The sequence below is a fragment of the Lutra lutra genome, chromosome 6 (assembly GCF_902655055.1).
Source record: "Lutra lutra chromosome 6, mLutLut1.2, whole genome shotgun sequence".
In the NCBI taxonomy this organism is placed as follows: Eukaryota; Metazoa; Chordata; class Mammalia; order Carnivora; family Mustelidae; genus Lutra; species Lutra lutra.
Genome location: NC_062283.1, coordinates 149180715 through 149206832, shown reverse-complemented (window position 1 = coordinate 149206832; position 26118 = coordinate 149180715). Strand labels below are relative to the sequence as shown.

The 26118-nt window shown below is 37.0% G+C and overlaps 1 protein-coding gene across 7 annotated transcripts in view; it reads right to left on the bottom strand.

Moving 5' to 3' along the window:
• Positions 1 to 1817: 1817 nt before the first annotated feature.
• Positions 1818 to 26118, bottom strand: part of QKI (QKI, KH domain containing RNA binding) — a 159242-nt gene continuing 134941 nt past the window's right edge. Inside the window, exons 5-8 of one of the 7 annotated variants that reach the window (XR_007128092.1) lie at positions 13450 to 13537; positions 11789 to 12088; positions 8985 to 9848; positions 1818 to 4927 (exon numbers count right to left, since the gene is read on the bottom strand). Coding sequence is in view for 6 of the 7 variants with exons in the window: in XM_047733309.1 (XP_047589265.1) it covers positions 4911 to 4927; positions 8985 to 9059; positions 11789 to 12088; positions 13450 to 13537 (480 nt within the window). In the remaining variant the exon portion in view is untranslated. The other 6 variants (XM_047733309.1, XM_047733305.1, XM_047733306.1 and 3 more) reach the window with 6 other exon arrangements.

Genomic DNA, 26118 nt, shown 5'->3' with positions numbered 1-26118 from the left:
GCCAAAGAAAAACATGCTTAACTACAAAGTACATTAATTTTACCTTTTTTTTTTTTTAATTTTACCATCTTCTTGACTGAAAGCCTAACTTTCAATTGTTTTGTCAAAGGATAGTATAAAACAATGGAACAGCATTTTAGCATTCTAGTAATTTGGTAGTTTCATTTTTAATACTATTACAACTTGTATTAAAATGGGATGTACTGTTCTTTTCACCTTTTAAGGTCTTTTCCGTATTTTTCAACATAAAAGGTGACAATATGACATATTTATACATGAAGTACCATTAACTGAAAATGAGATGACACTGCATTCACAGGCTTCGGAGAATGTGTAGTGAGTTGCATAGAAATTCATCAACTTAAGTGACACGGTACCATCATGACTTACAGATTAGCAGCTTGACAGGTATCTTCAAAGTTTTACAAAATGATCTATGAACTGTACGGCAATGAGAACGTTTACAGATAGTAGCATATTAAAGCTCTGTCTACCTAACAAAAATATGCGACCCTCCCCCATCGAAGAAATGGCTGTATTTGTTTGAGCCAAACAACTATCTCTATGATGATTAAATTAGCTGTTATCACTATTCTATAAAATTCATTTATGTAGATATACTATGGGAATATATAAATAGGGCACTTTGACAGTCTGATTGGTTAATAGCGTATTGGTATATCTTTTATAACATATAACTCATTTCAGCCCCAAGTTTTAGAACTTTAAAATAAATAGAACGTACTTTACAAAAACAAGCCACTATTTACAGACATAGGAATTCATCCTGAGAACTTATTATTCAGGAGAACTTTCACAGGAAAAAAAAAATTACCAGTATGTGTGAAATAAAAATGTACCTCAAGAGTAAAGAAGTCATATGTGGAGGTCAATTTACCTAAGTTGCAGCCAAGAAAATCATGAAAGTATTTAATAAATCTTAAATCGACTTGCATGCAAGAAATGAATGAGATACAACTTCTCAAATGCCGCTGTCATTCTCCCTTAAACTTCTTGTATTAATGGAATATTTTGGCTGCATTTTGGAAGAGGGTGAGAGAAAGAACACCTCAGGAAAACCCAAGGATGCTGTCTCATCTGTCCCTAGGGGTTACAAGAGGAGAGAGGCAGGGTGCACTGTCATTATTAAATGGCTTACTTCGGACTATTCTGAGAAACAGAGCCACTCTACCTTTGGCTTTATCTGGTTGAGCCCTCCCCCCACCCCACCACCACCCCACCCCAAAAGAAACAGTGGCTAAAACACTTTAACACTTTATAAAGGAAAATGTCCAGTTAAACACAAATGTGAATAAAGACAAAGCCTCATCAGATTCTTTGCTTTATAATGTGACCATAAAACTACCCACTTAATAGAAATTAAAAGAAATGGTTCAACAAAGAATCAAACTGGTTTTGGGGGGGTATATCATCACAACGAATCTCTTTCCTCTTTATGCCGTGAGCAGACAGTGATTATTTTGGAGAAGGAAAAATAAGAGTGTGGAATTAGTAATGCAAGAGGCTGAAAGGCAAGTGGCAAGACTAGAAGAATGCCTCAAACCAATGCTACTTTGTTCCCATCTCTACTGGCACCTACCCCCCAAGGTAAAAGGCCAGAATAACCAAAGCCATTTTAACAGTAGTGTGCGCAATTGTCAGCTGACAAACAACACAAAAACAAGTCACGCTATGTTATCTGTGGTCACGTTCTTCAGGGTTAGTCCAGTAACTCAAGACTTTACATTCTTTTGTCTTTATTTGTTTATTTTAATTAAACACGAAAAGGTTAATAAACAGACATAGTCCAGAGTTAGTAGGTTGGTATTATAACATTTATTAAAATAATGCTATGGGTTAATAGAAACAGCAAAGAACCAAAGAATTAAAATGCAAGCTATGTAAAATCCCAACTAAAACCCAAAAGTGTCTAATGTATTCATTCATTAGCTAACTAAAAGCCCAAGAAAGACAAGACACCCAATATAATAAAGTACTGCAAAACAATTGGCAATTTTCAGTTATCAAAATTGTGGATTCTGCATTTTGTATCCTTTTCTCAATCAAGAAAAAAATTCTTTTTGAATGTTATATAACATACATATAAAACAAGATAGAAAAATACATTATAAACTTGTAACAATGGCTGTAAATACATTATCTTACATGTTTCTCATAGGCAATAGGTTGGTTATGATACATACATAGCATGAAACTACTAAGATAATAAAGAATTGACAAAATACATGTCAGCTGTACGGTGACATACAAGCGACACTCCCATCTACCCACGCTAAAAAATTACATAATACTGTCAGGAAAGAGTCTTAAAAACTACATATTTTAATAAGAAATAAATTCAATAAAGAATGATAATACTGAGAACCAAGGCATTCAGAGATTTCAAAAGTCATGCTTTTTTTCAGTTGATCCAAAATTTTATCAACTAAGTTTTCAAAAGTTTGTTCAGAGCCAACATTACTCTCATAAATGTCACACATTTATTTCATACATTTACTTTCTTCCCCATAAAAGACCTTTGATAAACATCTAAAATGTCCAGGTACAACGTAGTTGAGATGAAACTGGATCAAATACTGGTATCGTTTTTAAACTACTGTCACCTCAAGTGTTGAGTGTCGCAAATTTATTCACCAACCAAACAAAATAAAAATCAAAATGGCACAGCATATATTGTAAATAAATCAGAACTACTGTATGTGTAACAGAAAGACAAAGCAGTGGCACATTAAACCCACGCTAGCTGAATACAAAATAATGAATGTCTATTGCATAGTAAATAAACTGAAAACGGTTTCCAAGTGAGACAAGATGATGGAGGAGGTCACCACGAAGGTGCTTCCGAGCTTACTGCGGACCTGTGACGGTGAAGCTGTGAAGGGGTGCGAGAGGGGATGAGCTGATGAGCGGGGGACCCACTGCCACTTGGTATTTGCCATATCCGGTACTGAGCAGGGAAGGGCTATTCCCTCCAGTGTTCACATGGAGTCTGCTCTGTGCACGAATCGCTTCAACTACAGAACTGACTCAATTTCATGAGAAACTGGGAGCTTAAACTCACATGTAGTTGAGCATTTCTATGCACAATGATGCGAGTCTTCTTCATTTTTTTTAAAGTTAAAAAAAAAAAAAAGGTGTGTGGGGTTGGGGGGCCTCTTGGGTTATTAAAACCACCAAAGATATGGACTGCCCAAGTGATCTGGTATGGCAGAAAGAAGTCCGATTAGATCTGGGCCATTAAAAAATACTGTTCTCCAGAATGAAATCACAAAGATTCATTTTTGTGAACAAGTTTGCTAGGGATACTACTATCTTCAATTTAATAAGAAAAAAAAAATCCAACATACCCCTCCTTCTCTGAATAAAATAAAGTTCTATGTTTGTCTGTAAACTGATGTTCAGATCACACATAATTTTTATCTCAGAACCTTGTGGGCTACCATTAAATATCAAAATAACCAAAAGTACTCAATAATGATTTTAAAAGAATGATGTTTTAAAACTTATTTGTCAGACATTAGAAAAGGTATCAAATTTTTTCACAGTATCAGATTTGGCAAATTTCTATCAAGGTAACGTGGCAAAAATCATATAATTCAAACCATCAACTCATTTGTCTCCCCTCAAATCTTTCACATACTGGGCGGGCGACTGAGTAACATGCATTAACTTGTATTCTGAGGGAGGAGCTGATCTTACAAGACACTTGACTAAATGACCATGAAGGAAAATAAGGCACTTTCTTTTCTTTAGACTTATTCCAATACTTAAAAAATAAAAAAGAAAGACAAAAAGGCTCTTTTGGTCTTTTGTTTCTTGACAACCACCAGAAAAAATCATTTAATGAAATAAAGGGTTTCTTTGTTCTTTTTCTTTTTTTTTATAACACTTGAAAGTATAAAATGCTACATTTCCAAAAATATATATATTTTTTTCTGCACCAGCACCCTTGTATAGTAAAAGTATCTACTTTTTGTTCATTTGTTTCAATGCACTACACTTTATCTACAATTTCATTACATGTATACAGCAAATAGGCAAGCATGGCTTTTACATCCTTAATGATTTTTTTTCTATACAGGGAGGTTTAAAAAAAATATTTGAACAGTTTGCCCAGTAATGTGACACATAATGCATGTACCTTGTTCTCGTATAGTTTTTAAAGGAGGTTGTAAAATAAAGGTTCAGTAATTTTAACTCAGATATTTATCTTTTTAAAAATAGTGTTGCAGTTTTGCTCTTTGCATTACTTCTCAAAATTCCTTGTCAAGTTTTTTCTCTCATGGCACACTTCTAATACTTCAAATTTTGGCAGGCAATATAAAAAAGGCTGCAACTTCTGCCCTTTGAGGGCACTGTAGTGACTAAACAGCATATCAAATTTTGAATACTTTTTGAAATCACTTCACCAATGACATCCCTGACCAAAGGTTCATGCATGATGCATCATCACACAGTACATTCAGAGAGCTGTGACTCGCTATGAGAAGAAGGTTCCTAGAAGTCTCTCACAGTAACTGCCTCTGTCACTGAGCAGTTAAGGGCCATCTGTCTCCCCTTCTGAAGTGAGGCCTTCTTACCGTTCGCGGAGGGTAGGGCATGAGAAGATGATCAGTGCTGTGGGATGAATTGGGCCTTATTGCTTTACTACTATTCAGTGCAGGTTCTAGAACCACTTTCACCCAAACAGAAAGAAAAACCGAAAGCTGAACTGGAGGACAACAATTTCTTTGTCTTTTGTTTGGTTAGATGGTAAGACGAACGGACAAGTGCCTCAGCTCGCTGCACTGACGACAGGCAAGCAAAGGCGATTACCAGTTAACTGATCAGCAGGCAGGCATGGTCAGGTCATCATTGGGTGAAGAGTTCAGAGGTCAGAAGGTCATAGGTTAGTTGCCGGTGGCGGCTGGGTGGTTAGAAACAAAAAAAAAACAAAACAAAAAAAAAAAAAAAAAAGAAAAGAAAAGATAGAGAAGAGATTAGTTTCAGCTAGTGACGGCTTAATGACAACATGAAAAACTAATCACAACTAATAAAAAAAAAGCATGTTTAATTCTGACAAACTGACTGACATCATCTACAGAATACAATAAAAATCATGACAGTTTCATATCATGATTTGAACAAATGAAGGAGAGCCCAATCCCACAAAAAAAAAAAAAAACCCAAAAAACAAAAAAACTGGTTAACAAGAAAAAATAGAAATAAATACAACTAACAACTAATAGTTAGTAGCAGTCAATGAAGGAAACTGGAGAACAACAACAATGAATAGGTTTGATATACAGAATTTTGAAACAGTCAGTGCAGTTATCAGTATCTGACTGCTATTAAGCATTAGTACTCTCTCAGATGCAAGCATTAAAGCAACTATTAATGAATGGATGTGATTATTAATAACTGATGATTAACAGAAATGAGTTTAAAGAAATTTAAATTTCTGTGAACAATTTGGTTCAACATAAACTCTGGGCCAAACAAGGTTTCTTTTGTTCAATAAATGTTTATTGCTTTTTCAATTATTCTATTTACAAACAACATGGAATTTCTTGGCCTTATGATACAAAGCAATACTAAACTGTAGTCTAGCAGTGTAGGCAACATCATGGGAACCAAAAAAAGGCCAGGCCTTTTGCGCTAGCCAACACTTTCTAGTTGAAAATACTATTTTACACATATAGAACACTTATAAAATGCACTTGCATGTAAACACTGTAAAATCCTGCCATTTAAAATTCTATACTCAAAAAGCTCTAAGTACATCAAAAAATAGAAGAAATTTCTAATTGATACCAATAAGGCATTTTAAAACTACAAACAGCTTTCTTTATTCAATTTCAAAGCTAATACTCTGCAAATACAATAAAATCTGACATTTCATATACATTCCTGCTTTATATTTTATATTTTAAAAGAAGCCACCTGTAAATACTATTTTCTTTTGCAAAACAACAAACAGAACAAAAAAAATTAAAAAATTACAGTAAAACATAAAGTAGTTCTCAAGTGGAAAGTTATCGTCCCCAGTGTCCTCGAGTTGTTCCTTCCTTATAAATCAACCTTTGTCACATTCTGCTTCACCAAACTTGGTCCACTTAACAGTAGTATGATTTTTAAGACTCATTCAACAGCTTAATTATTTCTACTATATTCTGAGGTTTGAGAGAATTTTCTGTACTGTTGCCACTGTGACTAAGGCAGAGGAGATGTGAATGAAAAAAAATATTCAGTGCGAAGGTAGGTTCCATGCCACTTCATAAATCATAACCCAGTAGGTATAATGTTCACAGAGTTATTTGAAATGATCTATATAATGGACTGGTTTACTTTCATATAACAAAAATGCTTTCTAGAGTCTATCATTTAGGATAGTTTATAAATACTACAAAAATACTGTATCTTCAATGAGACCAAATCTTCCCTGAATTTCTTAAAAATAAGTGGAATTTAATTTAAAATAAAAACTGCTACTCCAAAATTAAAGAAAATAAATATTTCACACGATGTAGTCATACCACTTCATAGGAAGTACTCCCAAAACACAGAATCTTAAAGCATTTTTGATATTACTTTAAATTTTGATTAAAATTGCATTTGCATTAAGTTTCTTATACAAATTATATAAATGATGATTTTTATAAAATCATCACTCAGAAAAACTCTGATTATTTTGTGTGTGTGTGTGTGTGTATGTGTGGAATATATAAACAAAGCAAATTACCACTTATATAAATATACCAGTACACCTAGATAGAATACATCCTCTGCCAAGTCCTGGCCTCCTACAGTACACACAGGTGTATCAGCTGTGCAAAATCACTTATGGTTCATTGCAACTAAAAAGTCAGTTGGTCTTTTACAGGCTTTAAATTCAATTTAGAAATATGTGTAGAAGTGGGCTTATTTTTAGTAAAGAACTAGATGTATCTGTCAACCATGCAGTACTCTAAACACTTATATAAAATTACATGGTTATTATGTCCAAGGGTTGAGTTTTCTTGCATTAAATGAATGCTTATATTATTCTTCCCTTCAAAAATTAAAAAAAAAAAAACCTCAAAAATAGAGAAAACAGTAGTATCATAAATAATTTAAATGAAGGACTTCGGACATCTCCCTTAGACCCAATGAGTGCATACAGTGATAGTAACAGCAGTATACAAGTATTCTGTTATTTAGAGAAAATAAAAAAGGTAGCATTTCGGTTTGCTGACATTGCATTTTGGATAAAATGACAAGACTAATCAAAAACACATATAACTATAAAAGAGCCACGCATGGAATGTGTTGTCATTTCCAAATACTATAAAATCTTCCTAGTATTTTCAACTATCTCAAGGCACTGCATTGAATAACCAATAATTACTGTGTTAAAACAAAATTAAGAGCAATCTCCTAAAAGGGGCAGGAAGGGAAAGATTAATAAAATAAAAACTACTTTAAAATACTCTTTCAAACTATTTCAGACATTTTAACAGTATAAAAAAAAAAAAGCTTCAAATTATTCATGGAATTATCCGGTTTCCTTAAATCCAAAGTAGCTTAAAAAAAACTTTCCTCCTTCAATAGGAGGCTTGTTCTGCAAGAAGGTGGTGCATACACTTGTACATGACACACCTACAAGGTGCGTTATTGTCACAGATCATCACTGAGCTCGGGGCCTAATTATACTGCTCACTGAATAATCAACAAGTAATGTATGTACTAGTTAAAAGTCTTCAATTCAAGGCTCTTTAATTATGTATGATGCTAAATAAGTATCATCCATGTCTTTGGAAAGTATTTTATTCTGATGTGGACAAGAGCTGTGTCCAGTATTTATCATCAGGAATCAGAAGACCATGTGAAGCAATAGGTTGTTCATAAGTTCAGAGAAGATGTAGTACAGGAGTGTAAATTCCATCACTTTTCCCACTAATTATTAGAGAGTTTGATCAACTTAATTAGTAATAAATGTGCCATGACAGAAGCTTGAGAAAAATCTTTTTCTACCTTGCTTCAGATTCTTATCCCGTGATGACTAACTTAGAAAACAATTCAATGTCAATAAACCGAAAATATTACTCCTCAAAAACATAAATAATTTATAAAAGGGTCCAAGGGCATTTACAGGACACAAATTACAAATGCTGAAAAGGAGAAAAATGAAGACTTATTTCCCAGTCACAGGTTAGTCAAAAAAGCATATTCAAAGCTGGATTCACGTCTCCATAGAACTTTAAGAGATAGTTTACCTTCAGATAATATATTTTAGCAGCAAATGACAAAATCAAAGGATCCATTTTGGCAGGATAATATAAGAATAAAAGGGAACTGATTTTCTCATTTATTAAAAAAACAAAAACAAACAAAAATAAAACCACCAACTGCATCAAAATTATCTTCACAGTCCTTACTTTGTTGATTTCAGCTAAGTGCCTGACATGTATGACCTCATGTTCACACAGTGGCTCAAATATCTTATGAAAGAGGAAAATGGAAACTAAATCTTCAGTTTTCTCCACAAGGACACAGGAGGCATATATTCCTTTACTTCTCTCATTAAAGCACCATCCGCTCAGTTCTTTTTGCAAAACCAACCCAACATCTCAGAACAATTAAAAGGTAAATTTTAGCAAAAATTATGACTGGAAAATAATTAAGGTGACATCAAAATTTAATGGCTCCCCAAATGGACTAATTTATGTTTTAGTAGGAATATATCACAGTACATACTAATATAGGATTTAATAAGTTAAAATAGGAAGGGAGAAAAAAAAAAGAAAGAAAGAAAGAACAAAGAAAAGGAAAGAAAGAAAAAAAATCCCAACCCTTAAATCTGTCAATTATGACAAATCAATTTAGAAAAAGAAAAGAAATGGTGTGCAGGTAAGCAGTTATATTTTTCCATCAGGTGTGGTGTTGCAAATATTACGGACACCCAACGCATTTCTTATAAACAAGAACTGCAGAACTAAACTAACCTCGGTCTGCGGTCACAATCCTTTGGTAAGGATGGACACGCATATCGTGCCTTCGAACTTTAGTAGCCACCGCACCTAGTTAAATTGCAATTACCAAGACAAAGTTAGAAAACATTCACAAGGGAAAAAAACAAACATTAACAGCAGGTTTATCAAAATGGATTTCAAATGTTCATTTACTACAAAAGTTTCATTTTAAGAAACACGTTAAGGCACAGTAGTTTTAAAATTAACCATAGCATGTTGTGTATATATGCGTCTATTAATATTGCATTCATTTCAATCTCTTGGCCTTAACCTATTTTATCCATTCATTCACAATCCCAAGTTACAGTATTTCATCAACGCTATTAGATCCAAACATATTTAAGCTTTACTATTCACATATTCACTGAAGTGCCTTTCTCGCAGCAGGACCACTTAAATAATGCCGTGTTTAATACTGACAATTATCTGCTAACCTTAAGACCACTTCCAGAGTTGATCACTTAAAAAGGTTTAAAAGCAAATCTTAAAGCCTACAGATTGTGGTTTTAAACTTTGAGTCAATAAGTATGAACTGCAATGAATTAGGTGATTAGTAAAGCAAACAGTATAGTACACTTAGCAGTCAGTATACTACTATACACTCCTTTATAAATTACCGTTACTTTGTAAGATTACAGACGAAACCAAATTAATAACATACTTTTACTTTCTATCAGTGTGCAAAAAGTGCAAGTAAGTCACTGACTGCTAGGCTAAGCTCCCCCCCCAACCCCCCCACGGAGGCTGCTGAGACTAAGCATTTGTTAAATTCAGATCTGATGAGGGTTCAGTTAAGACCGTTCTTGAATTCTTAGCCTTTCGTTGGGAAAGCCATACCTAAAGATAAAAGGAAGGGAATTAAAAATTAGTCATCAATGAAGATTTGATGCTAATACCAATCTCCTCACTACCACCAACACACATGTCTGCATCTGTTTTGAAGGGCACTGCTTCTTTTAAAAGAGTATGATGTGAGGCTTGATATATCATGCATGTTATCTGTGTGCAAATTTATTATAACTTAGCGATCTGAAATAATTTTCTCAGTTCTCCAAGTGCTCAATGTCACGTTTTACTGCTTTGGTGGCCAAGCGAGAAACAGGACTGGTCATTTTGGTCATTTAGTTTATGCCAATTAGGTATCTGTACATTGTGCTTCTGTCGGTTTAATAATTAAGTATGATAAATAAAAACTTCCCAACACAAGAAAAAACACAGTGCTTAAAATGAGAAACTGCAGTGCCTCTTGCTGTTTCTAAGCAGTAAACTGGTCCATCACCCCTTTTTCATTTTAGATAAACTAATCTTAGACAAGTATAATTCCACGAGGCAAAATCAGCGAGATCTTGCAGTGAGAGGGCTGGACAGCAGCTGGTGGCTAGAGCGCCAGCCCCGCAGGAAGCAACAAACTCCTCGAACAGACGCTGTGCGTGCAGCAGAGAGGAGCTCTGGGGAGAGGAGCAGGCATGGGGCCACAGGACAGAGCGTTAACAGAAAGGAAAACGTAAACAGGTTACATGTTACATGTTATTTTAAAAATGCTTCGAGAAATGTGCAACAGAAACAAGCCTCTCACAAACAATTCTATAGTATAATTCTGACCTGTGATACTTTATACAATGATTTAGAGATAAACGGAACACATGTACAATAAAACCTATTTGCTCATGGAACAAAAGGCACCTGAGTGCGTGCACACACACAGATAACATACAGAGCATTGTGGCTTTCTTTAATCGAACAACGAATTTTCAAGTTTGAATCTTAGTGTCCGGGTTCATTAAAGACTTCCAAATTTTTATAAATCAGTATTAATGCTGGAAAAAAAACCTTAAAAGATCAAAGTCCTAAGAGTCAACAGCATGCATGCAGCACCAAGGTCATATACAATTCAAGGAAAAAAAGTATTCAAATTCTGTCTGGTAAAACAAAGGGGCAGCACGGAAACAGTTTGTCCCACATTGACTGGTCGTGTTATAACAGCTGCTGTATTCTAGTCCTTCATCCAGCAAGTCAATGGGCTGAAATATCAGGCATGACTGGCATTTCAATCCACTCTATAAAAAAAAGGCATCAGTAATGTCTTTTTCAAGCACACCACTTTTTGTTCATGTAAAACCAAGCGTTCATAGTATGATCTTAACTTTTGCCTCAAATGTGATTCTGTAACAATGACTTGGTATTTACTTATCGATTCCATACTGTACTACTGAAACCAGAGGAGTTTCTCTTATGACTGAGATTAACTAGAACTTGAAAAGAGAAAAACTGGGAAACCTGAAGAATCCAATTAATTTACCAGGTCTCTTTCATATTTTAAGTGATCACAAATATTAGAAAATACACAGACAGTAACAGCAGTTTTAAAAAAGATCTCAAAATATTCCCACACAGAAACTTAAAATTTAGCTGACAATTAAGTACCTCCCTAAGATGAAAGGAATCTAACTACAGGCAGTGCAGCTAACGGAGGGGGACAGGCCAAACTCAGAATGACCTCAGTGATGGCACCGGTAAAAAGTATTTTCTGTTTAAAATGTTTATAACTGATTTGCCCAAAGTGAATTTGAGTTACCAAAGAGAATCCAAGCAAATTTAAGGTACAATTCCTTAAAAGGGGAGCCATTAAGAGAGGCCGAAATAAAACACACTTTAGGCTTCTGTCTTCCTAATGGAACCTTGTCTTGCCTCGCTAAAGCTAATGCAATCATTTCAAAGTCTGAGGCACAGAAGTTATGAAGAAAAATACTGCCAGCCACACGGGGAGAACAACTTACCTAATACACCACTAGGTTCAATAGGGTACTCAAGAATCGATGTAGCTGGTGCCAACGTGTAGGGGTACTCATAGGGTGTGTAGATCAAACCAGCTTCGGGCCCCGGAGGAACTATTGCAGCAGTCGGGTGAGGAGTTCCGTTTGGCATGACAGCGGTCTGTATTTGTCTGATCAAAGGCATTATGGTAGGGCCAGCTGGCGTAGGAGTGCGCAGGGCAGCTGGTGGGAGAACAGGCGCAGGCCCAGTGATAATCCTTGGGGCAGCCTGGGCTGTTGCTGCAAGAGAAAAGGCAAGGGCTGCTACAGTAAGCGAAGAAATGCAGGAGGAAGTGTAGAGACAGCAGTATAACATGTGGAAAATGAGAGGGAAGTAGGAAAAAGAAAGGAAAAGCAGGAAAGAAGAAAAATAAAAGGAAATCATTAGTACATGCGCTGATCACACAAAATGCCAAAGCACACTGATCAAATGCAAACAGCTCCCCCTTTCCCAGTGTGATTAAGAATACATGTGCGAAAATTAACAAGCCACTGTAAAAAATTTAAAAAAACAAAAACAAAAAATAAAAACAAAAAAAAAAAAGGATGAGACCATTAAAACAGGTTATATTTAGTTCATATATTTGATATATCTATTTTTTAAGATCTCATGAGACTAAAGATACATGCAGAAGCACATGAAAACACTTGCATTAAAAGATGTTAAAAATTTTTTGGAATTGGAGTCCACAGAAATACAGTTTTGGCTTATTTCTAAAAGGATAGCTTAAGTTTCAAATTAAGAAAAGAGTAACTTTTATGTATTAACCGACTAACTACTAGTTTTATATATCTTTCCTGCATCTGTAATGAACTTCATAGAAAAATATTAAAAAATGTCCCACTCCTAAATATAAGACTGTTAAGGATCTACTCCATTTTGTAAAGCAACCACTTCTGAATCCACTCAAGTGCCTCTACTTTGGAAAGTTGGCTAGGACTTTAAAATTCTACTTCTTTAAAAAAAGAAAAAGCTAGTAATTTAAGTAGAAGATTATGTTCATTGAAAGACCTGTGAAGCTTTAATTCCCTCACAATGTAAAACAGCAATCTTCTTCAAGTTTATGAAAGCATCCAGAGATATCTCTAAAGGAAAACTGGGATTAAAAATAATATCACCTACTGCTCTCTGTGAACTCATTCACATTTGAAATCAACAGAGAAAAAACTGGAGGGGAACATTAGCAAGCAAGGTGAAAGGACAGAATTTGACAGAAGGGTCACTGCTTTCAGATACATTCCAAATTAAATTTGCTTTAAAAAAAAAAGTTAAAAATTTTGTTTTGTCTTTTGTATAAATATAACAGAATAAGCTAGAAGCCTTAAATCTGTAGTTAACAGAATAGGAAATTTCCTGAAACTCTTGAATTTAGAAGTTGAAATTTCACCAGAACAATAAAGTTTATAAACCCAAAACTTAGTTAGACATGCTGACACAGAATAAAGGAGAATGTCCCCAATTCATGAAAACAGTAAAAATGGGACTGTTAGTCCCGTATCAAGTGACCATTATTTCGAATCTCCACTTTGTCTCACTGATCTTGTGTTGTGTTGCCAAAAGGAGACAGGTCTGTGGACCCAGCAGCTACTACGGCTATGACCATGGACCTCAGCCTCAGGCTTACGTGATTTAATGTTGGCGTCTCTGTAGGTGCCGTTCAGAATCGCAAGCTCCATCAGCTGCATCTTCTTCAGGCTGTCTTCTCCCTCTGCCTGTGCGTGGAAACACGAGAGCAGTAAGCACTTAAGATGGGCCGCGTCCATCACAGCCGTATTTACTCACAAACCTTACAATAAGGAATATGTGACTACAGCCACTGGCTTCACTCAAAGGTAGGGGGGACCACAGAACCAAAAGATGCTGACATACTGATACCCAGAATACCCTCAACCGCCCCTAGCTACATTTCCGTGTGGACATTTTTTACGTAAACTACACTGATTTATTAAAGTTCCCCCAAAGCTTAGCTAAATGGAGTCAATGTTAGTCAAGATTAAATGTAGTGTATTTAATCTCTTAACCATCATTTTGTAGCACATTCAGAAACTCAATGTGCTCATTAAAGGGGGGGGGGAACCACCAACAATGCACCAAAAAAAACACGCAACCCCCTCCCCAGCCCCCACCAAACTGGGATTTTAAACATGTAATATATGATGGTGGTATTCACATATGAGAATTCTGTTTAATTTTCCAAAAAGGAAACTTTAATAAAATCACAATCATAAGAATTTCTAAAATTTGAATATATATTCTGCTCTCTTATGCCAACATTTCTGTCTCCTCTCAATTAGTAAATACTATCATCATTCTAAAGCAAATCTATCTTTAGGGCCACCGTATGGTACACTGTCTAACCCCTGAGACATTTAAAAGTAAAAGCTCTTAACAACTATGTGACAGTGACAGGCTTTAAATACCAGGATTGTCTCTGACCATCAAAATGTTTGGCCATCCCGTTTACCTTGGACTTGCCCCACCCTTTCTGTCGAGGTTGTCACCCCTGTTCTGGTCACTACTGGTGTATTACCAAAACTACCACAGTATTATGTTAATGGTGTCTCTTCTCCAATCAATCTATACAAGGGTAAGATTAACTGCACAAAGCACAACTTTTCTTCTTAATGTTCCTTAACATTTTTATGTCTTAAACCCTTCTTAGTTTCTTGCTATCTAAAAATATAAACCATTTAAGCTATCTGTGGATCTGGGCCCAAATTATCTTCTCAAGGTAAAGCAATTCGTTTTCCACTATTTTTTACACCTTTCTTCTACCATAAATCAAATCACTCCCTGTTATGCATCTCTGTGCATATTTCTATTTCCCCTATCTTGAATGCTCCTCTGCATTCCACTCTACCCTCCTTCTAAATCCTACCTAATCTCTGCAAACTCCCAACCTAAATGTCACCTCCTCAAAGGGTCCTCCTTAGATTATACTGTTTCTACCTTGATTTATAGTTTCATGTACATCACCACCACCAAAGTAAGTTCCTTGAGAACAGAGCCTATTTCTTATTTATCACTGCCTATATTCCCATTCACCCTGTCCCACAAGTTATTTTTGCTAGTATTTCTAAATGATTGGTACGAAAAATCTTTTAACTTTATTTCCAAATCTCAAATGTCTAAATCCTATAGGGTAAGCATTAGGTACAGCAAAAGAAAGCAGTAGATGAAGGTCCATTTACCAAGGTTCATTCCTGAAGATGGTGCTGGAAGACAGTGGAACTATGTACTACTCACATGTATTATGCAGTATCTAATCCTCGGTACTTAATATTTAAAAACAAAGTAACCCAATGACACTTTTTTCTGACCTGATTCAGAAAGGAGCAGGACCAGATGACAAGCTTCTCTGTCCTCCCTACCTGCTGCAACTGTCAATGATACACAAAACTGTCCTGGGCACTACAGCAGCAAAAAGGGTACTATTATTTATAGTAAACAGAACTGCTAAATTAGCTTTTAACAAACCACAAAGAATTAAAAAGATGAATGAAAACATCACAAAGATAAAGTTTAAGGTGTCACTGCCAACTTTTCAAAAACCTACTTTGTAGGAAAAAACAGAGGAGACTTGAACGCTCGTGGAATTACTATTCCTTGACCCCTATGAACTTGTACAACGATGATAGAGAAAAAATTAACAGGATTTCTTTGAAAGCCATAGCAATTACTTGTTAATGGTAAGAAAAGCATCAGCAAAAGGGACAAATTAGCAATCCATTATCTAACCCAAACTCCTTAAACTTGTTCCCTGAAAGCTAGTGATATTTAAATCTCATCAAATCATTTCAAATTTAAGTCTATACATAGTAACGGAGTATCAGAAACATATAAATTATACTCTACATTTAAAAAAAAAAAGAAAAGCAATAGGTATTCCTTCATCACTTTCAACAGTGAAACAATGGTACGTGTTTGAAAACGTGACCAAATAAGAGAAATAAAGATGGAAGAAGTTATGTGACCTATTGTCTCAGAGAGTGCTGCAGAGGGAAGAGGGACTGGAATGCATGTTTTCACCCAACTGTTTTTTTGGATAACAATTTAACCACACTCATTAGCTGGTGATGCAGTATTAAAACAGAGGAGAAAGCCAAAGAGAAAGATGATGGAAGACACACATGTGTGCACATCAAGGTTCCTGCATGTACGTATTGACCTTTTACAGGGTGCAGGACACCGAAAAACAGATGTAGGGTCACAGACCTCCCCTTCGCCCACGCAAAAGGAGAGCAGCACAGCTTTCCCTAGGCAGCCGCAATGGACTCTGCCACAATGACCTCACTGGAGGCCACTAAGATTCACAAGTTATGAATTACGGTATGCACACTGATTACATCGCATTACGGCGGGCTACACTAACACCTCCTAGCAGAGCACAAAATTGAGTTCGGAAGCTGGAATTTAAACATGGTGGTCTCACTCCAGAATTAGTTTCACTCTGGCATCTTCATCACTGCTCCCCACCTCGCCCGCCATTCTGTATGCACAGAGCATGATGCTGTGTCTCAGGAGTCCACAGAGTTCATTAGAGAATTACTCTAACAGAGAAGTGGTTAGTTAAACCCTCTTGTCCTGGTTTTGCCAGTGAAACTTGACATCATATTCCTGCCTGAATGCTGCTGAAGGGGTATGCCATCTCTCTTTCCAACAGAACTTCAGATAAGAAAATGTGCTGGTTTCTTAGGTAATTTCTCCTGAGTTTTTCTATAGTCCTGGAGGCTCTAGAGCTTCTGCGACTCAGGCTTCATATCACGAGTTTATTTGATGCTTCCTCTTCTCTCAAAGATAAAAGCTGATCAAACAAGGCATCCTGAAATCATACATCTCAACTCCAGAGGTCTCAAAAGGCATTTCTGTAGAACTTGCACAAGAACAAACACCTCCACAGAGACGGAACGCCGACTTCTCCTTCCGTAACAAAAGAGGCTGCTCTTGAACAACCAAACCTCAGGTTGTAGAAGGGTATTTTATAATGCTGAATCAAAGTGTTCATCTAGAACTTTACAAATTCTTATTTGTCATTTGCTCTGTATTTTGAAATCCGAGACATAATTTATATGCAGTGGAATCCTGAGATCTTAAGGGCAACCTTCAGTCAGTTTTGATGAATGCACATCAAGCCACAGGATGGTTCGATCAACTCAAAGTTCCACTGTGCCTCTTCACACGTTAAGATCCTCCCCACCCTACTCCTGGAAACCCCCAATCTGATTTCTGTCACCAGTTTAGTTTTCCTATTCCAGGATCCCATGTAATGGAATCACAGAGTACATACACTTCGTGCGCCCCGGCTTCTTTCACTCGGCATTATTCACGAAACTCTTCCGCGCTGCTGCACGGGGCAGTGGCATACCTGTTTGGACAGCTGAGTTGTACTCCATTTATTTAGCCACTCTTCTGCTATGGCCACCGGAATGCTTTTGGATATTGTGCATAAAGCCACTGTGAAAATTCTCATGTAAGATATTTTTGTGAATGTAGTTTTTCCGCTCCATTTTCCGAACACACACCTAGACGTGGAATTACTGGGTCACAGGATAAATGAATACTTCTCTCACATTTTCTATATGAAAAGCATTATGTAGAGGTGACTGAAACATCAGGAATAACGTACCTTTGAAATGCAGAAGTTTAAAAAATATAACAAACACCTGCTAACTTTTCTACAGGTCCACTGTCCCATGTCTAAAACCTGTGGCATCCTAAGTATTTTGAGAATTTTTCAGATATGTATAAAGGTATCATACCAAGGATTACATAACACCCCCTTGGGTCTGGAGGAATACTGCAATAATCCAAGCTGTGACAAACATAAAAATAACACACTAAGTAGGATAAAGACAGATTATTTTTCTTTTCTGAACTTCTTGGGGGTTTACAATTAGGGAAGACAGATTATGAATGTGTATAAATCATCTATGCATAATTATCTATCATACTCTATATCTATTGTAATAATATTATAATAATTTACAGCTACGTTACCGGCTATATTTAACAGCTATGTTAAAGTGACAGAAATAGGTCATGGTTAATACTAGACTGAGAATGCAGAGGTCTTAGCATTTTAAAGTAGAACAACTTATACACTGCTCTATCTTATTAAAGCTAGATATCAGATTTTCATCATCTAAACATTTACACTTTAGAACACTTCTGTGGCACTGGTACTGTGTTATCCCCGAGGCCTAGACAGGTTAGGCAGCTTATCTAATGTCGCATATGGTCACACTGTCAAACTGCCTTCTAACCCAGCACACTCCATCTAAACTCCTTATCATACCCTCTCCTCGGTGCAGTGCCTTTAAGTGGAATTATCCTTTGGATTCATCGAAGACCTCAAGTAAGAAATTAAGAAAACCATGTTTATTTGGCAGCTTTAAAGTTATAAAGTACACATTAAACTCCACTACAATAATGTAATTAATTACAAAAGAGAAGTGAAGCAAATGTATGAATATTTCCAAATCATTAAAACGTGATTAGTAAAATAATTTTCCTATAAGAAAAGCCTAAACTCTCCAGCTTAGCAATCAAGGCACTTAACGTCTGTCTATAAGCAGCCTCATTTGCAAATATTTTGCATTAGCTAAAATCGTCTTCCCACTGTTCCTAGAAGCCTGCTTGTGCTTTTTTGCCCCCAACGAAGACAAGAGCCTATCTAGAAGCATCCTCTGCATACTTCTTTTGATAGCCCAGATGACTGTTCCCTCCAGAGTGGTTTTTTTCCTAATCACACCCACACATAATGGGTATCATTTTCCTAAATCTATGTTGCTTCTTTTGGGATACTCAATCCTATATAGCCATGTACTATCTCATTTTTTCTATTTTTCATGTAGCTTTCAGGAAATTTCTCATGTGACTTATAACCATAAATTAACCATTAACCAATTAAAACAGTCTTCTTATAGCTCCCAATGCCTTGCAAACGTGAACTTGCTCACTGACATTAAAAAATTTGATTCTTTTCTATAAATTTAAAATAATGAGTGGTGAGACGCCGAGGTGGCTCAGTTGGTTGAGCGTCAGTTGGCTCAGGTCATAATTCCCAGGTCCTGGGATGGAGCCCCACATTGAGCTCAGTGGGAAGTCAGCTTCTCCCTCCTTCCTCTGCCCCTCCTCCTGCTTGTGCTCTCTCTCTCTCTCTCTCTCTCAATAAAATCTTAAGAAGAACATACGTGAGTAGAAACAGTTTTCTAAACATAAAAGAAAAAGTACATGACTAATTCACTTAGCTGAACAAGAAATTAGTAAGAAAAAAGAGAAAATGGAGAGTGACAAAAGTTTAAAAAAATTTTCATACCAATCATTACTTGTATCTGGTCTCACAGCTAAAGAAAATTTGACAAAGAACATAACTGACTTAAAGCTAAACAGAGGATTTTATACAGGAGAGACAGAACAGAATCTGTCTTTAAAGGCATATTCTGTTATTTTGTGAATGGATTGTTTGGGGCTTGAGTACGATTAGAGAGAGACCAGTAATGAGGAGCTTGACCTCAGCCCCAGTGACAGAAAATGTACCGGACTGGCGTGGAAGTAGTAACAGATGGACAAAAATAATTCAAAAGGACTTGATAGCTAGTTGGATGTAACAAGTGAGAGAAAGGAGACATTAAAGAATAATGTTCAGGTTTGTGGATTAAGCAATCAAGTAGATGGTGGCTCCATTTAATAAAGGGAAAGGCTGAGGGAAACGAAATCAAGAGCTCTGTTTGGAAATATTAAGTTTGAAAATGCTAATACCTTAGCTCTTTAAATAGCCAAGTGGAGATGTGAGGTACAGAGCTTAATGTAAATCTCCGACTATTTACTCAAACTCATCCCATAACGCTAGTAGAAAAATTAACCTCCCACCCTATTTTATAATATTTTTCTCCTAGATTATGAAGATTATTAAGTTTCAAACTGACCGGCTCTATACTTTTAACAGTGGGTTTAGGACTCTTGATAGTACTCTCTCTTCTTTGCAAGCTGGTTCTGGTAGGCTCTCACAAGTGAGATGCACAGTAGAGGGCATTTAAGCAAGACGGAAGAACCATGGAGGGGAGAAGGGATGCTCCTTCCCGTGCCAGATGTTCTCAGGCTCCACACTTCCTTCCCAGCACTTCTAGAACAAGCTTTCTTCTGTCACCCATGAGGAACAGCACCAGCCAAACAGTTTATCTACTCCTCTGAGCTACTGCGCTTCCCGTATCAGCCAAGTTCCACCTCTGCACAGAACTTTCTCACAGCGCCTAAGGTCAAACAACAGTACCAATCTCTCTCTTTTCTCTCCCAGCCCTGGGGGAAGAGCTGCTGCCTATAGTTGCTCAATCTGTATTACGCCTGCTCCTTTTGTAGTTTTCAGCACATGCTTAACCAATTAATTCATTAATTCTCTCCACTGGAAAACCTAGTTTGGCTTTTGTTTTCCTGATACAAGGAAGTGGCTCCCCATTACTACTACTTCATAGGGCCTGAACTTCCCAGACTGGCCTTTATGGCCACACCAATTTCTTTTAAATCACCAACTTCATTTTGTGTCAAAAATTTATGTGGACTCTATGATGATCTATTATTTCTTCAGATTTAAAAGTTGCTTGATTCCACCTTCCTTTCTTTTCCCAATCTTCAATGTTTAGTTAAGAGATGACTAATGAGCACCTACTATGATACAGATACTATGCTAAGTCCAACACAAAAAGAATGATGTTCACCAACTGAAGAGCATGAGAGAAATTCCCAGAACCGTACAGAAACCCAACACTGCAAACATGTATCAGAACTCCATGCTTAGGTGGAGAGGCAAAGGCACATCAGCACCATCGCTTCACCTTGGCAATACAGTCCGATTACTAAAAGGTAATGTGTAAGCCCCCACTTCCAATGATATGCGAAGACAATCTTACTGTTTTGTTGAAAAATTCGTAGGTCAAAATGTTACAGACACAGTAAGGGAAGAAAAATCTTGGCGTATCTTACACTATTTGCCATTACATTCATTATCCCACAAACTTCCACTTAATCGTAATACCTGGTTTAGCAGCAACGACTTACCAAAAATAAAGCAAGATAGAGAGGAAGACGCACGAGGCACTTTCCTTAGCCAGAAAAGCTTGAAAGGTTTAAACACACACACACACACACACAAACACTGCTGCATAAATTTTATTAAACTATATTTAAAAAGTAACTTTTTAAAAATTTTATTTATTTTAGAGAAAAGAGCATGCATGTGCGGGGGGAGGGGCAGAGCTAAAGAATCTCAAGCCCACTCCCTGCCCCCGCCCCCCCCACCACCCTGAGCACCCTAAGATCATGACCTGAGCCAAACCAAAAGTCAGATGCTCTACCAACTGGGGTCTCCAGGTGCCTCCAATGAATACTTTTTTTTTTTTTAAACTTTGAAGATAATGTGTTCTTTTCTCAACAAGGCATAAACAGATCTATTAAAAGCACTAACGATCTCAGAAAAGTTTTATCATAATAAGCATTTATTTCTTTTATGTGAAACACAGTATGACATAATTTGAGATTTTATTCTTTACGGTAAGCTTAATAGGAATGACAAACTTCTGAAAGATTTATATGATCCATACCTTGGGCTATACACTACACTGGTATCAGCAAAGCCACAAAATTATCTTATAGGGAAAAAAGCCCTCTGAAATAGATCATTTTAGGTAAATACTTTCAGACTATATGGCTGGGGCAATAAAAGGAAGAGCATATGATTACAAACTGTGAGCTTAGGAGAGCCTGACTCTACAGAAGATAAAGAGCAGGTACCTGAAAACGATGATGATCTAAAAATGGACTGGCTGTGGGAGGTATATGGGAAAAGGAGGAAAAAATTTGCAAAGTATACATGCAGTGGCAGCGGTGGTAGGGAGTGAGTAGACCCTTGTAGATATCATAACAAATGCCTGACAACAAGTTCTAGAAGTAATAACACATTAAACCCACATGGATCCAGATTAAGCAATTAGTCTACAGGAAGGAAAAGTAATTTATTTTCTTTTTAACAAAATACTCACTACATACTAAAGACCAATCACTAGTCTAGGTATGTAAAGAACTAGATGTGGCCCTTGTATTTAAGACTGATAGTCTGGTTTGGATAGAAATAGGAAAGGAAAGCAAGTTCAAAAAAGTGCAACAGCTGCTATGAAGAAGTTTACACAGGGTGTAGCTGAAGTCCAAACAAAAAACTATGGGGAAAGGACCACGAACCGTTTCAAGGATCTACAGATAACTACGAATCTGTCTAAAAAGCATCCAGAGTACAAAGGCAAAATGTTACCTACACTGTTAGTGGGTTAACAGAGAACGAAGCTCACCCCTAAGTATCTATGATAAAACTGTTAGGGATGCCTGGGGGTCTTAGTCAGATGAGCCTCTGCCTTCCGCTCAGGTTATGATCCCGGGGTCCTGGGAAAGAGCATCGGGCTCTTTCCTCAACAGGGAGCCTGCTCTCTCTCCACCTCGACCGCCACTCTGCCTGCCCGTGTGCTCTCTCTCCTCTCTCTGACAAATAAAATCTTAAAAACAAACAAACAAACAAAACTGTTAATCATGGTCTTGAAAGATTTCCAGGTAGTGCTACTATATATGATGTCAACTACTACAGGGATTCTTCAAAGTAACCTAGAGGCACTAGGACACACGGATGCGATTTCTGAGCCATTAAGTGCAGTGTAATGACCTCTAAGTTGAGAGGAGAGGCGGAAAGCTGCCCTGTCCTCGGAGCAACGGCAGGTCACTGTTGCTAGTTTCACTTATACACAAACTACTTTTGGATCTAGTCATTACGGTGGCACTGGGGCCATTAATTTTGGTTGCTTCACACCTTAACTTTTGTCCTTTACTATTCTTTAAGATATCTAAAGGGGTATCTTCCCTGTAAACAGCTGACTAAAACTTTGAACCTCAACATAAGGCCAAGGGAGACAAAGCAGGGAAGGAAAAAAGGCAGGGAATTTCTTCAAGTATCACCTGGTAGCATTTGACCTCTATGATGCATCATAACTGCAATGAAGACAAATAAGATTTAAGTTTTGCCCTAAAATTTTTGTTCTGAGATTGAGACTCTTCTTATCTATCTTTCGTTGGCCAGAGGAAAAAAAATTATTAAGCTAATTAAATATCTCTTTTTTTTTTAAAAGGTCTCTTGTTATCTCATTTTTTTTAAAGGTCTCTTGTTTCTGGGATTCAAATAAGCCTTTATTTCAAGTGTTTATAATTTTTAAAGAATTTAGTCATTCTTATCTGATTTAACCTTCTTAACAACCTGTAAGGTCTATAACACAGGTGTTATCTCTCCCACTGATTGTACGTTAGGGTAAAATTTAACATAAGACAGGAGTTTGTGCCACTATGTTAGTAAAGCACTTGAATGCTTCTTTTGCTTAGCTATCCCACAGCTAGGAAGCCAAGTACGGGTGGCCAAACTTGCAGAATAAAATAATAATAAAATGTGGAACGTAAGTAACACATTTCTTTAGGGATGAAGAAGAATGTACTTCTGAAATAAACTGCAAATACTCCTTCATTTCTTAAGTAGGTTTAGCTATATAGCAACCTAAAAACCACATTTTAAAGTAGGCATAAAATAAATCAGGGAAAGTTAAGTATAGGAGTTGACAATTAGGAACAGGAATTAATTTTGAACTAAAACTTTAGAAATTTTTCCTCTACTGCAGGAGTAATTTATGAGAAAAACAGCTGTTATTCTGGAGTATACCAGATATTATTTTAGAAGAAGGCAATATAAGAAGTCCTCTCAAGTCCTCTACTTAAGAACTCTGAACCTGGGGTGCCTGGGTGGCTCAGTGGGTTAAGGCCTCTGCCTTCAGAGCTCAGGTCGTGGTCCCAGGGTCCTGGGATCGAGCCCCACATCGGGCTCTCCGCTTGGCAGGGAGCCTGCTTCCTCCTCTCTCTCTCTGCCTGCCTCTCTGCCTACTTGTGATCTCTGTCAAATAAATAAATAAAATCTTGAAAAAAAAAAAAAAAGAACTCTGAACCTTATTAACTTTCACAGTTAACAAAGCAGTCTCCTTAAGCAAGCTGATAACGCATGAGCATTTGGTTTTTGGGTATTCTTGTATTCTTTGTGGCTCCCATGCTTACCTTGTATTTTGAGATGTTTTATAAATATTTAAAAAAGCACACGATAGCCAGTAAGTGTAACAATAATTAGCCTATAAACTAGTAATATACAACTATCCAGAGAAACAAAAATTTAAAAATGATGAGAGTATGTTCAATGTTGGAAAGCATTTTAAAAATCAAGGGTTTAGGGGCACCTGGGTGGCTCAGTGGGTTAAAGCCTCTGCCTTCGGCTCAGGTCATGATCCCAGGGTCCTGGGATCGAGCCCCGCATCAGACTCTCTGCTCAGCAGGGAAACTGCTTCCTCCTCTCTCTCTGCCTGCCTTGCCTCTCTGCCTACTTCTGATTTCTGTCAAATAAATAAATAAATAATCTTAAAAAAAAAAAATCAAGGGTTTAGGGTGCCTGCGTGGCTCAGTTGGTTAAGCAACTGCCTTCAGCTCAGGTCACGATCCCAGAATCCCGGGATCAAGTCCCACATTGGGGTCCCAGCTCCACAGGGAGTCTGCTTCTCCCTCTGACCTTCTTGCCTCTCACGCGCTCTCTCAAATAAAGAAATAAAATCTTAAAAACAAACAAACAAACAAAAAAAACCAAGGGTTTAAAAACCAAGATGAAATTTCTTTCATAATGACGGCTGTGTAGTGTGACCTCAAGCCTTGGGTGAATGAATCGTTTACCCTGCACAGAATGTGGATATGCGCACTGGGAAGGGGCCAGGTATATTCAGGCTGCCAACGATTTCCCTTTGAGACTTGATGAGTTCCAGTAAGTAAGGGTGTCAACTGCCTCAACAGGTTTCTTTACGTATATACCAAACCGATGTATTTTGAAGAAGGTATGAATGATATACCACACCAAGGGCGTTGAAAACACTGACAAAGTCTTAAGCTACCAAGGGCAGGCCCTTAGCTATTTAGTAGGAGGTATCCAGGGAACGAAAGCAGGAAATGCTGTTAAATGATCTGGCCTCACAAACCAATGGACTTAAATATTTTCTTTCCAAATCTAGGTGCCTCTGTATTAACTTTAAAACTGTATTTTAAAGATTATTTGAGAGCAAGAGAGAGAGCACTTGTGTTTGTGTGTGTGTGTTTAAGAGGGAGAGAATCTCAAGCAGATTCCCTGCTGAGCAAGGATCCAGAGGTGAGGCTAGGTCTCATAACCAATAAATTCATGACCTGAGCCGAAATCACCAGATGGACGCTTAACCAACTGAGGCACCCAGGAGTCCCTAAAATTGTATTTTAAAATTTACATATAAGCTACTACTCAAGGGAGCCTTAATGGCTTTATTCCCATCTAGATTTTATTATAAACTGAATTTATCCTTTATAGTTGATATATAATTTTTTATCCTACTATTTTTATGAAATATTCTATGAAAAGTCTTTACATCATAGTCCTTAAATCTCTAAAAAATGATTATATCTCTAGGAGAGGTTTTAACTAACAAAGACTGCGCTCTTGGAAATTTGTATCAGGGAAGATGGAGTTGGATATAGACAATTAAGCAGTTAAAACAAACTGATATGGAGTTTCCAGGAACATACAACAAGGATGTCAAACTAAGTTTGGGGTCATGATCAACCGGATAGGGAAGGCTCTGGGATATTTACATGTTAAAGTAATATACAATGTCAGACACACAGGTGAGTAAGAGTTAAAGTGAAGGTGGTTCCAAGGAAGAGAGAGAACACGTTCAAAAATCTAGAATCAAGAGGAGTGAGATCAGTAAGGCTGATAATGTGGTAACAGTCTGCAGGCCGTGCTCAAGCAAGGGCATACTCTGTGGAGTAATTCAAACTCACTAGAGTGTCTTAACCTAAGGAAAATCATGATTAAACTTCTATTTTTAGAAGCACTACTTTAGCTCCAGTGTAGAGAATATCTGGAAAGGTAAGACTAAGACAGGCAGGAAGATCATACAGATAAAGCAGAGATTATATGTTTCTAATCCAGGCAACACATAATGATATTCTGAACTGAGATAATTCCAATGGGGATGGAGAAATGAGAACAGAAGTATGAGATGGTTAGAGGGTCGAACCAATGGTGCGTGTGTGTGTGGGAAGGGGGGCGTGGCAGCACAATATTCGAAATATTCATGATATTTTAAGTCTAAACCACAGTTTAATAGTTCCCCATTGCCTTACATTAATTTTTTGCTTTTATGAAGAATACTGT